This window comes from Melanaphis sacchari, unplaced genomic scaffold (assembly GCF_002803265.2).
Source record: "Melanaphis sacchari strain LSU unplaced genomic scaffold, SCAv2.0 Contig49_pilon_pilon, whole genome shotgun sequence".
NCBI lineage: Eukaryota > Metazoa > Arthropoda > Insecta > Hemiptera > Aphididae > Melanaphis > Melanaphis sacchari.
In genome coordinates this window covers 1,502,740-1,516,676 of record NW_020271334.1, presented here as the reverse complement: position 1 = coordinate 1,516,676, position 13,937 = coordinate 1,502,740, and the positions used below count along the sequence as shown (strand labels likewise).

General features: G+C 31.0%; 1 protein-coding gene across 1 annotated transcript in view; it reads right to left on the bottom strand.

The window, feature by feature from the left end:
• The window catches only part of LOC112598661, a 49,744-nt gene extending 36,432 nt beyond the window's left edge, over window positions 1-13,312 (bottom strand). The window contains exon 1 of the mRNA XM_025345190.1: window positions 12,782-13,312. Within this exon, the coding sequence (XP_025200975.1) occupies window positions 12,782-12,917 (136 nt within the window). The 5' untranslated portion in view covers window positions 12,918-13,312. The remainder of the gene's footprint in view (window positions 1-12,781) is intronic.
• Window positions 13,313-13,937: the final 625 nt, after the last annotated feature.

The window sequence follows — 13,937 nt, the reverse complement described above, 5'->3', positions numbered from 1 at the left end:
TGAATAGAGCATTTTCAATACAAAATGTTAATAGATCAGCGATAAGTATGGTATCGATACAACGCAAACGAACAAAAACAATATAAAAATATGAATTTATACTTCCGCTAAAAAATAAATATATTTAAGGAGAAATTTCACGTTAGAGTTTATTTTTAAAGTATAAGTACCACAAAAATAACGTAAATGATTATAAGTTGTGATTATTAATTCATTCAATTTTTATATTTTTCAAACAATTTTTGTTTAAAGTTTATACTTTTGTATAATATTATACATTAATATATTGCAACACTGATATATTTTTACAGTGGTACGAGCGGTGTTCTTGTTTATCATCTTTTGTAGGAGTCAACATTAACTTTTATAGGAGTTAACACTATCTTTTGCAGGAGTTAACATTGTGTCTATGTAGGAGATTACATTACATTTATAGGAGTTTACCATTCCCCTACCCCGGATAACCAATTAAAAGTTTAGGACATGGGTATGATAATATATTTTATTGTATACCCTTGCTCGGACACGCCGTACAGACGCGTCAAAAATAGTTGTTGCGATAGCATAATATACGTATTATTATTATTATTATTATTATTATGCATAGACGCTGGTAAATAACTGCAAACTAAAAAACGACAAACTCGAGATTAGATCGATCGTATTTCCGTTTCGCGTTCGGAACGTTTTATTATAATAATAATAATAATAATAATAATATCAACAACAATATTATACGTACTCAAGGCCGAAGCAAACGTCGCGTTGGCGGCGTTGGCGCGAAAAAATAGCGCGTATCGAATTACGATCGGAACGCGTGTGCACGGCGTTGTTTTGCTGGCCGAGGCATATTTTGTCGCAGAGCGTAAACACGACGCTCCGCAGTGGAAAACCCGTTACGGGGTTCGGGTCGGAACAGCCGCGATCGCAGGAATCGATTACGGCGCACAATCGACCGAAGGCGATCGGCGGCGGAGGATAGGCAATCATTAGCCCGCAAAAGACGACGTAATAACGATCACAACACGAACAACGACCGCGGTAATAACGCGCGCATTGTATAATAATAATAATGATAATAATAATAATTTACATCGACGGTCGCAACGGTCGTCGCGCGCCGTTCGTCATCATCGGGACGGCCCGATCATTATCCACGTACCTACCTATATCGTAAAACGCGACGACGACCGGTCGCAACCTCCGACCAGTGGGGGTGAGTCTAGCTGCAGCCGATCAACACCACCTGCTCGGGTCCGAGCGTGAGTACTCGATATCAATATTCAGGTATATTATCCTCGCACCGGATACGGATATTACTGGCGCGCGTTCACGTATCTCGAAAAACGTCGTCTACGCCGTCTTCGTCGTCGCCAGTCGTCGTACGCCAGCGGAGCGCGACCGCTTGTTGCTGTGGTACGCCGTGTGCTGGCCCGCACGAGACGGGCTCCGAAGGGGCTGAAAGCGCGCCGTGCCGCGACCGGTTTTGGACGGGGGGGCACACGCGCTCGCCCGTCCGCGTTACGCGTTGTTGGGTTCGCGTTCCGCCCCGACTGCTGCCGCCGTCGCCACCGCCGCCGCCGCCGTCGTGTAACCGCGAAAATATAATAACTGTACGCACGTCTCTCGTGTGTGCACGCTGCGTTCACTTCAGTGCTCTGCACGAGATATCATCGTCGTCTTGTGCGACGGTATAATAACGACATGTACAGTAATACAAAGGAAACCATAATAATACTACGACGACGAGTGCCTACCTATGATATATAATATAATATATCGCGTTCAACTCGAGAACGTCTGTTATTGTAGCACGCGTGCGTGTGTGTCACGCATACCGGTTACCGGGTCGTCGGTTCGTCTATTATTGTTATTACGCTCGTATCTGCGCAACTACTGTACGGATCGCCGTCCGCCGTATGCTACGCGCGACACGCTCTTCTACGCAGATATTGTTGTATTATTATTACCGTCATAATTATTATTATTATCATCGTCGTCGTAATAGTATGTGCTAAGCCCGCATCGTCGTCTCGGTCCAACGCGTCCGATGGCTCGGTTTTCCGTCCAGGTCGCCGTGTACACAATAATAATTAATAACATACGACGTGGTATCTCCCGCGTTTCGCCGTTTCTCTTTTTCGAATAGGTTTGTAACACTAACGCCATTGTGCCCGGGTTGTGCGTCTACGCCAACGCGGACCTAGACGCGTAGACACGTATTTAAATGTGTGGAATACAAGTTTAATATTATGCGTTATAATAAAATTATAAGTACCAAGTGGTCCAGGTGCTATAATATGAATAGGTGCAAGACGATTCGCGAGCGAAATCGATCTCTCTCGCGACGAAACAGACATTAAACTGACACGGTGGAAATTAGAGGAAACAATCTATTGAGTATTTGGGCGCACGTCTCTCGGATCTTCGTCAATAATAACAATGTATAACCACAGATTATGCGAGTCTAATCGTATCAGTTTGTATTAAATACATAATATAATAACTTAAAATCTGTAATAATATCAATATATTGTATTTTTAATTTTTTTTTGTTTTTACTTCATTTGTATTATTTGTATTTAAATATTTTTTAACCGTCCCTCAGATTTATAGAGTTTAACATAAAACTGTAACCATAACATGAAAGAAGACTTTATCCCAGTCTTTAACCACTGCCCGCCGATCCACGTATGAAATTATAAGATGACAAAGTATATACTTTATGACTAAAATATTATGCTATTTGACATTTGTTGTACGAGATAGTTTTAAATTATGCATTTCAGCGAATAAATCTTCGAATATTAAATAATGTTCTTGTATAGTGTATACACTACACCTGGTAAATAATTTATTAATGTATATATTGTACGTGATATAATATATTATCACTGCAGACGTAAGCAAAACTCAACTGACACTACGTGTAACTTTGAAACCCCAAGTACAGCAGTATCCTTGCAGGTTACACCACTGCGATCACGGTCTACGGTGTACAGAGTACAGTGTAGTAAGTGTGAAAATTTTAAACATAATAATATTATCATTTATCACTATATATGCATTAAGTCAAAAGTTTAGAAGGCTATTTGTTGACACCGGTGGGACACTAGTAAAAGTTAGATAACGTATGATTTCAGGATAATGTGTTTATAATATTATACTGATATCAGAACGGTCGATGGTCCGACACTCCAGTGGATTTTGTTTACACATAAACCTATTATAAAATGTATAGTAGGATGCCGGTCACCGAGGTAATTTAGTTATAATGTACGTATATAGTTTGTACAGACTTACGCCGCGTGCTCATATATATTATGTAATTTGCCGCTCTAAAAGGGAACTGCACTTTAATAATGATAAAATGAAACACAAATTAGATTTTCGCGATTCTCGCATAATAATATCTCCGATAGCTATACATTGTATGTCAATGTCAAATATCCATAGCAATAATATTCGTACTTAAACATCGTAATAATATTGTTCTATACTTGCAGACTGTAAATATCTTATATTACAATAATATGTTTTAATAACAACAACAGCAAATTTTTTAAAGTATCACCGGACGCTATTTTATACTTTTATGTGATACAATATACGATACTATGGGCCATATATTATTATTGCATCAGGTGTAATACACTATATATACATATATGTATTGAATAGTGAATTTTGTTACAAACCAAATTTAATCTCGAACAAAATTACTAAAACTTTGATCATATCTATTGGTTTGTAGATAATTCATTAAAGTTACCGAACCATGTATCATAGTTGTAGGGTTAAATGTAAGTCGACACGCGTCATTTTCACCTCTAGGTTCTAGCCACATTTGTTATACACTCAATCTCAAATAGAGGCATAGTGCATTCAAAAACATGCACCTGTATTTATATTCACAAATAATAATTATACAATCAGTAAATTTTATTTCCAGCTGAGAAATGAACGCATAATGCGTATATTCCCTTTCTATACACAAACGTTCACATAAATTATCCCTTTGTTTGGTTTCAGCTCATCGGTATACATAATAGCAGTAATTATATAATTATTATTATTATCGAGTTTACGTCCGAAACGAATAATAATACAATCTGTTTTGGTATATAATATTATTTGTATAGAAAATATTAATTAAAAGCCCGAATTGTCGTACACAAAAATTATGCCGTTAAAATTTATATTACATATTTTATTAGTTATTTATTACATTATTATAATTTATTGTACAATGTTCACTCGATCGTAACGTGAACAATGTTTAATGAGAATAATGTAACATAAGAGTAATAAAACATTCATGCGACATTTTAAACTTTTACGAAATGTAAGACATTTTCATTGTTTCATAGAAATGCTATTTCGTCAGATTTTCGCGCAGTTCATGGCGTTCCACGTTTACAAGTTACAAGTTTCAAATTATTTAAATTACAAATAGGTAAATATAATATTACATATTACACGGACACATATTTAACATTTCTAAACATATAAGATATCACTATTATAATTTTATATAACTTAAAAGATTTTATACGATTTTTTAAAAACTCAATTCATGAGTCACACTGACAATTCCCATCATGGTCACAGTCTCTTGAAATATGTACAACCGTTCCAGCATTCACAAGACAGCATTTAATAATAAATTATATTATGCGCATTGCACGTTATAAATTCATTCACCTATCATGGGTCGACGGGGCTAATAGTCATACGCGATTCACCAATGAGCTCGGTGGTATGTTTCGTTTTCACATTTCATGTTAATTGCTTAGCATACACCATACGCCAGTTAGTATAGTCCGCTATCGACCGTGGAAGTGCTCGTCTAAAAATAGATGGACCAACAGAGCTCGGATACGAGCGCATATTATTATTATTATACAAAAGGAAATAGTTATAATATATTATAACTTCACAGCTGCCTGGTGTAGTATACGATGCATGACAAATTTAATACAGGACGGTTCACCAATAACAATACAGCACGCTATATTATGTATATGTCTCTACTTGAAACGTTGAATAATAATAATAATAATAATACATCATGTTTTGAATTGTATTATTTCTCTTAATCAGGTATCCTAATTATAGTGTAAGGAGACTAAGGCTTGAGGATTGTTATTTGTTGATAAATGAATTATTGGTATCTGTAAATATGTATAATATAATATACTATAATATTGTATATTATTTTCCAATCTCATTTTCTGCTGAAAATAATAAACTTTGTAAGTTTATTTAAAAACATACTTAAGTATCATATTTAATTTTTATTGAATATAAACAATATTAAGACCAATTTGTTTATATCTTTTGATATTGAATTCATTTTTAAAAATACCAATAATTGCGTGAACTTAAGATAATCGATAATTATATTATTATTGTTGAAAATATCGAAATACGCACTATTTTACTTTTTCTTTTCTTTTAATACATTATATAGAGCGAATCATATTTCTTCAATCCTCACCATATTGAATATCAGCAGAGAAAATTATTTCTGTTAGATTTTACGGTACATTATACTATTATAGAGACTAAGTCGTAAACCATGTGAATGCTTAGATAGATAATATGATTTATGAAAAAAAAAAACCCCGGTCAATATGAAAGAAACGAGATCAGTGTGAAATGAATTGACAAAACAACTGAAGACAGTACTACTAGAGGATGTGTCGATTATGATCTGAAGATAATGGACAATGACCACGGTATACAATAATAAGAGTAGAAAAAACGGGATGCAAATAATTTAATATGGCATGTTTATCGAATAGAACGAGAGGACAAACTAATAACAATAATGTTTTGTGTCTGAGGTTTGCAATTGCAAATGAAATATTTACGAGAAAAAATTAAAATAAAATGAAGACACGCATGTAACTTTAAATGACCATTAGTAAGCCAACACCGAGATCACTATTAATCGGTATATTATATTACATCATACGAATTTTTAAATAGAAATTATAAAAATATATTTGTTACAAAAACAAAATAAATATTATCATGAAATTGTTATTATCAAATAAGTTTCATTTAAAATAAAATCTATTTGAACTAATTTTAACGATTCGATCCAAAAATATGTAGTTGATTTGATTTTCTAAAAGCTTAATAGGTAATGATTTTTAAGATAATATATGCTCAGTACAGTAGTGGAGCAATATGGATTCTAATCAGAGTACCTATTAGTTTTGACCTTGTTTATGAATTACCATGTCTACATTCTTCATCGCTAAAAACAATATATATATAGACAGATTAAAAAGTATACATTTACAATATTAGGTTATATATTATGTAAAACATAAATTCAAATTCAATGTTTGTAGGTACATGAATATGTATGTATAAAATAATTCTTGACTGACTGATTCATAATTAACGTAAAACCGAAAATATGACAGCTAGAGGCTTGAAATTTACATGGTTCCCTTCGTACGGTCATGCACTAAGAAATTATGTTGTGAAATTTTGATTTTAAAGAGATGCAAATCACAGTGAAATTTTAGTTCACGAAATACGTATATTTTTAGGGTTATCAATGGAAAACAAAAATTAAAATAATCATGATTGAATATAATTTCTGACCGGTATTTTATATTTGGTCAAAAACATCTAAGTAACAGTGTTAAAAACTACGTAGTTTAAATTTAACATAGATCAAAACATGATTTATTCACGGGAATTAATTTTTCACGAGAAACTTTGTGCAAGATTAAATAGTATTACATAGGGGATGATTCTTTTTTCAATATTTGCAATAATAATTGGTGTCCTTACGAGAAAGGTAAGATGAACAGTTTTAGGTTAAATATTTTTTATAGTTTAAAGATTTTTAAAAATACAGTAATAGTTGGCTACAGATTTTGTTATCAAAATTGTGCATTCTCTTTTTTTAGCAAGGTCTGCACCCGCCTATATTCTAAGCCCATTATAAAACTAGTATCCTTAGTACAAAAAAATTAAATACTTTACACTTTTTAAGTAGTGAAAAAAAATCTCAACAATTTAAAAATATGGCCTTAAAGTATATTTAAAAATTTCAAAAATCAGATTTTGAATAATAATTACATCATAGAAGAAAAAACGGGTAAGTAAGCGTTATGAATCATCTTGTGTATAACAACCACCCTTTATTAATTTGTACCATTATAAATTTTTATAATTTTATAATCACCGTTTAACTGCAGCACTCAAATACCTTTAAAAAAATTGTAATAAATACTATACGTTTACACAATAGCCTATGCCACTGAGAGTTTAAAATAATAATAAAAATACACAATAAAATAATATTTTATCTACTTAGTATTAAACAAACAATAAATTACTATCATAATAATAAATATTTTAATTGTAATTCCTCTATCATTGATTAAAGAGTAATACATACAAATAAATCACTTGTAGTCATAATTTGTTTTTATTAATTATTAAGTAATAATTTTAATACTAAGCTATAATCAGTGAAATTCATAAACTTGTCAACAACTAAAAAATAGAAATTAATACATAGTATATCTATGTCTTTAATTTATTTTATAAATAATACCTTCTCACTATTCGATAAGTACTGAATTCTGCCATAGGCTCATATCGTTATGCAAATTTAGAAACGAGAGGTATAGTCGTATAACAATAATAATAATAATAATAATAACGAGATAAAGATGATATTTTATTCCAATCTAATAGCATTTTGTAGGCTTGTATAGTATAATGTAATGACAAAAAAATACTAAATGGATCATCAAAACTGGATTATCAATAAAATCCGTTATAGACAGGGGTCGTAGGATAATTTATTAATGTATATGTGGTCTACTTCAAATGAATGCATTTGTATAGTGCATATATATTGTACACCTATATTATATTCTATTATAAAATTTTAAAATGTATTGAACAACACAAGATTTAAGTAATATTCTGAATGGTAAAAGTAATTGAATAAAACGAATAGGTACTGATAAATTTAACAACATAACAATTTTTAATACCGTTTCTTATGCGATACTTAGTTAATTTAATTTTGATATATTATGGCTTTACTACATAAGTTTAAAAAAAAATCTATCTATACATAAAAAAAACCATTATTTTCTTTTTTTTTAATGAGATAACCAAAGGTAATCAAAATGATGACATACAGTTAAAACGTATTTAATTTTCTTCATAGTTTTGTTACACTATACCAATACCATTGAAATTACAATGTATAGATTATTTCTAGTTTGTATTCTAAAAGACTTATTATTTATATAGGTTAATGAATAAAAAATATTGCATAATGTAACTTTATATAGAATATATCGAATAAATGGTATATTGTTATAATACGGATAACTACATAGTCATGTATTTTTGCAATTTAAAAAAAAAAATTTCAATTAACTCATTTGTCATAAATTTATGATTTTGTTAATGTAAATTTATACTAACAAGTTTGAACATAAATCCACACTGAAACGTTAATTAATAAAGAGAACATAAAAAAAACTTTATGCAAGTTAAATAACTTTTAGTTTAAATCTATACTATAATAATAAATTACGAAGAAATGATTCGTTTTGACAATATTTAGAGATTAAGAAAGTTTTAATTCGCTTTTAACACATTGTAGTGAATGTTTACTAAAAATACATTAAGAAAATTATGAAAATGAAATTATCATTATAAAATAATTCATAACTTGGCAGATAAATTTAAATTAATGTAAATCAATTGTAACAACATTATAATAAATTGTATTGAGTTAAGTAAAAATTTAAATAATTGAAAATTTAAATACTTTAATAAATTCCTAGGTATAAAATTAGAATAATTAATAAATTTAAGTTTATATTATTTGATTTTTATTTAAAATATGTTTTTTTTCTAAATAACAATAACAAAATATAATTAAATATATGAGTATAAAAAGAAAAATATGGATTAGCAATGATTTTTTGCTAATATTACATCTAAATGCATTTTTAACGAGTATTATATTATTGAAAATACATAATTTATTTTTAATTCGAATAAATTCATATGAATATATTCAATTTTGCTGGTTTTTTTTTTTTTTTTTTTTGTTTGGTAAACTTAATATTTAACCATTAGTTTCTACAACTACAAATTAACTCCATACATAAATAAATCACAAATTATAAAAAAAAACTCTGTTTTAAAGAAAGTAATTTAATATTAAATAATTTTACTTTTATTTTTTAATTAAAATAGTAATTATTTTATCAAAAATAATAATTTTTTTATCATATTTATTAGAGCAAATAAACATGGAATTAATGCACTCATATTTATATGCATACACATTTATTTTGAAGAAGAAAACCTTTTCAGAAAATTGTCAAATTATCTACATTAAATTGTGAACATTTTCAATTTTGAACAATATGAAACAAATTATATGATTGCATTAGGCTTATAAAAACATCTTTGATTTTGAATTTATTTTAACGACTCGTGATTAAGGTATATATAAATTATGGTTATACCTTAATTAATTATCTATATATCTATAACTATAGTTTATACGTAACTTTATTTATTTTTTTTTTAATGTTGTTATTATTTTTTCTCGCCGTTAAAATGTTCATTGATGTAAAGAATTTAAAAATGAAACCATTACAAGACAAAACGTTTGAAAAAAGTTTTTCAAGTTATCTTAAACAAAAGTATTTAATAATTAAAACTTATATTTTCATGAGATAGTTTTCATTGGCATATAACCACCAACTTAGTTTGCGTCTTGCCAAAAATTAAATTGTGTGTGTTTCATTTTATCTATTTCGTATATTTATATACAGCGCTGTTCAACACTTGTGAAATAAATATTTACTCTCTGTATTCAAGTTATATTAAATTTATTATAATTGGCGAGTATCAAACGATTAATAAATCAAACAGTAGATAACGATATACATCTATTGGAGTTGTAAATGGCTATAATTTAATTTATCTTTATATGTAGGGTACACTAATGTCATCACTACTCGTATACATATATCGTACGCATTTAAAATTTTAAAATATAAATATAAATACTAATATATATATATATATATTTTTTTTTGTGAATTACAATCAAAAATCCACAAACTTAATAATTAAAAAACTAAATTATTTTGTGATTTTAAATGTTTAAAACCATTTTCAGCAAGAGCAATGCATCAGTGAAAGCGCTTCGTACTTTAATGTAACTACTATATTTAAATATTTACACGTTGTATATTAATACTTGCTAAATAGAACATTTAAATAATTTTATAGCCTTGATAAAATAGAATCCCAAGGGTCTTCCTAATGTATAGGAATTGTAGTATTCAGCCCACTTAGCCCCCTTCTATAGCTTTTAAATTTTTTTATTTAGTCTTGATTAAACAAATTGAAAAGTAAAAATTGAATTAATAACTGAGAGTACACTAATGATGAAATTGTATTTATTTAAATATAAAATATAGACATAAGTATAAGAATTTTAAGAACTATACTACATAAAATTATAAACAGAAACATATAAGTACTTACAGTGTTTATTATATATCCACCTACCTTAAAAAAATCTATAGTCTTTTTAAATTAAAATAATTTAAAGATTAACTCATCCATAAAATTTGAAAAAAAAATTAAGACATTTTTCGTATGTATTATTTCATGATTAATCATGGTACATTAAAATTGGAATCTGTGGTTATTCCATATCACTTTGAACTATGTATATATTAAATATCTCAATTGTCGGTATTTTATTTTACACACATAACTAGGTATTAGGCATCTACTAATACTAAGTAATGAGGTTTCTCTAAATATTATAACTATATTTATGTTGATGTGATACTAGTTTTTTATTATTATGATTTAATAACTACGTAAATTTAATCATGAATTCAAATATGAATTCATTTCAAATATGTGCCGCCTCCTATCTATGATAAAAAAAATGTACGTTTCTTTCAACTGAATTATCATCAATCACTGTATGGGTATTATCCTATTAACCACGCTTGTCACTGTTCCAAAACTATCTATAAGGCAATCACTATTTTATTACAATAAAATTATATTATAATTTAGGCGTGCAATCAAATTTTCGTTAATTTAGTTTATTAGTAAAAGTGTTAGACTTGCATCTACCCCCACTAAGTACAGTTTATACCGGGGGTAGGAAAAGCACGACACATAGCAGAATTAAAATTCTACTCGATTACTAGTTATAGCTAAGATTGTACTTATTTTCTACACGATCTAATTCGAATAAATACAAACTGAGTTATATTTTTACAAATCGTCATTTACTGCTCAATTGTGTGTATACAATATGTTACGGTTAAGGTATAAAATCTTGATGGTTTTTTTTATAAAATGCCCGGCAACTGCAGCCAATTTTAATTAACAATTACAAGTGTATACATTTAAAATAGAATAATTTCCCAGTACCTTATATATGTCATTGTAGGATGTAAAAAAATTACCTTTTCTAGAAACTCAATATTTAAATTAAAGTGAGTTAGTTTAAAATTTAATCCTAACCTAAACCTTGAAAATATTTAGAAAGATATTTATAAATATAAACCACATTTGTATGTAGCTGCTCTTTATAAGTTGTTTATTTGTTTGATTAAGTCTCATACCTAAGTCTCCAATACTTATGAACTAGATCTAGTTTTTAAACTTTGATTTTTAATAGGACGTTTCAGAAAATTCAAATGTACTATGTAACTGTTTGTAACAGAATAATTTCTGTTATTATCTAATAAATATTTTTAAAAAATCCTAAATTTAGTAACAAAATTTCGTCAAATAATAACACAAGTATTCTATGTATCATTTATTAAGACAATAAAAAATATGGTTTAGTAACAAAATGTTTTTACCGATTAAGTTGAGCCAGTACCTAATTAAATTATACTCGGCAATTGATATTAATTATATGATATATTCAATAAATATAATTGATGTGTACAAACCTCTTGTTTGTAAAATATATGACATGTATTTGTCATTTAACTATTTAATATGTAATATTATATAAAATTAACGTTATAAAATTTAAATATGCATTATTATATATGATGAACCTATACAAAACACTCCGTAATAATATTATAGTCCATGGAAGTTCCATTGGCATACTTTGAAAATACTACTAGTCTTTTTCCATTCCGCAGTAAATAAAAAATGAAAAACGTCTAACATTTATTTTTATGAATAAAAAATAATAATTTAGAAACTGACAATACTCTAATAAGTAAATAAATGCACATAATATTATTTTTCATCCTAATTTGCATTTACTATTTCACTTTTATAAATGAAGGTTATCTGACACCATAAACGTGATATATGCGGTTATATTAGGCATCATCAAAATTTGTTGTTCTTAAAATGTCGACCCTCGGGGCTCCGGGGTTTTGGCACCGTTTCCCTTTAATTACATCACCGACAACTTCAACACTGCAATAGTATCTATTTAATTTCACACGATATGACACTGTCGTACGAACGCAGGACCATTGCATCGAGTGCCCGTTGCCCGCGTTCGCCGTATTAGTTTCTACATTTCCCGAGCGTTTTATAACAAATATGCTACAGTTTATGTATCTTCCGTATAACATCGTACAAACGTACACGGAATTAAAATTAAAAAATGACAAAAAAAATAGAGTCGTACAGGTAAATTTTATAAATGTTAATAATTGATGTCGCCGGGACGCGATGTCGACGACGCATACGTTACCTGTGTTGGACACGATCTGCAAGACGACCAGAGAAAAGAAGACGGCGACGAGCGCGGACGTCGTCGGGAAAGCGCCGACGGCGGCGCGACGGCAACCGTGATACCGGGACGTCGACCGCTGCAGACGTGACTCCATAACTGGCGGTGTCGTCGCTTCCGTTTTGACGGACGTGTAGACTACACTTACGGTAGCAGATCCGGCTCGAAAGTCGTCGTCGTCGGGTTGACGGGCGACTGTAGCGCGGGCGCGCGCGCCACCGACCAGCGGGGCCGAGAAAGAGTCTAACGGATTAATTTAATTTTTTTTTTAATTTTTTTTTTTTATTTTCCAATCAACTCAAAAGTCTGTTGTACCGGTTATAAGTATCCGCAGCCGAGTGGCGACCAAGTGCCTCTCGCGCAAGTTCCGTGAAAATATAATAATAATAATAATAATAATAATAATAACAACGATATCGTTGCGACACCGTCGTCGGACTGCGGGCGGCAGCGGTACACACGGGGCACGTGACTACGACTACTAAACGTCGCGGACCGAATAAAACCCGCTACGGCGCGCGAACACTAACAATCGCCGCCGCCGCCGTCGCTGCGCATCGTCTCTCTCGGTGCGCGCCGCCGCCGGTGGAAGGTGTGTTTGTGTCTGTCTGTGTGTGTGTGTGTGCTTGTGTGTAAATGTGTGTGCGCGCGCGTACGCGTGTTTGTGTGTGTGTGTGTGTGTGTGTGTGTGTCTAGATAACGGTTGGGTTGGGGGAGGCGACTCGAACATCCGGTGGCGGTCAACTGTAATAATGATAATAATAAAATAATATATAATTCCATCGCAACGACGACGGCAACGGTGGGCTGCTGAATGCAGATACTCCTCTGGGGCGCTCGTAAATCCTGTACAGTTCTGTGCGTGCGTGCGTGTGTGTGTATGGGTGGGGGGGGGATTGACGGTAAGGGCAAGCGAGAGCTGCAGGTGATCGCCGCCGCTGATGTGCAGCCGAAGTCGGGCCAATTCGGTGACGGCGGTCCGACCCCGTGAGCGGAACTCGGAGGTCCGTCACGATTTCCGGTTGGGAGGGGAGGGAGACAGAATTAGTGTTTTTTTTTATTTTTTATTTTTTATCACACGCGTGAGTAAGCAAGCTGCAGAGCAAAAAGTTCAAAA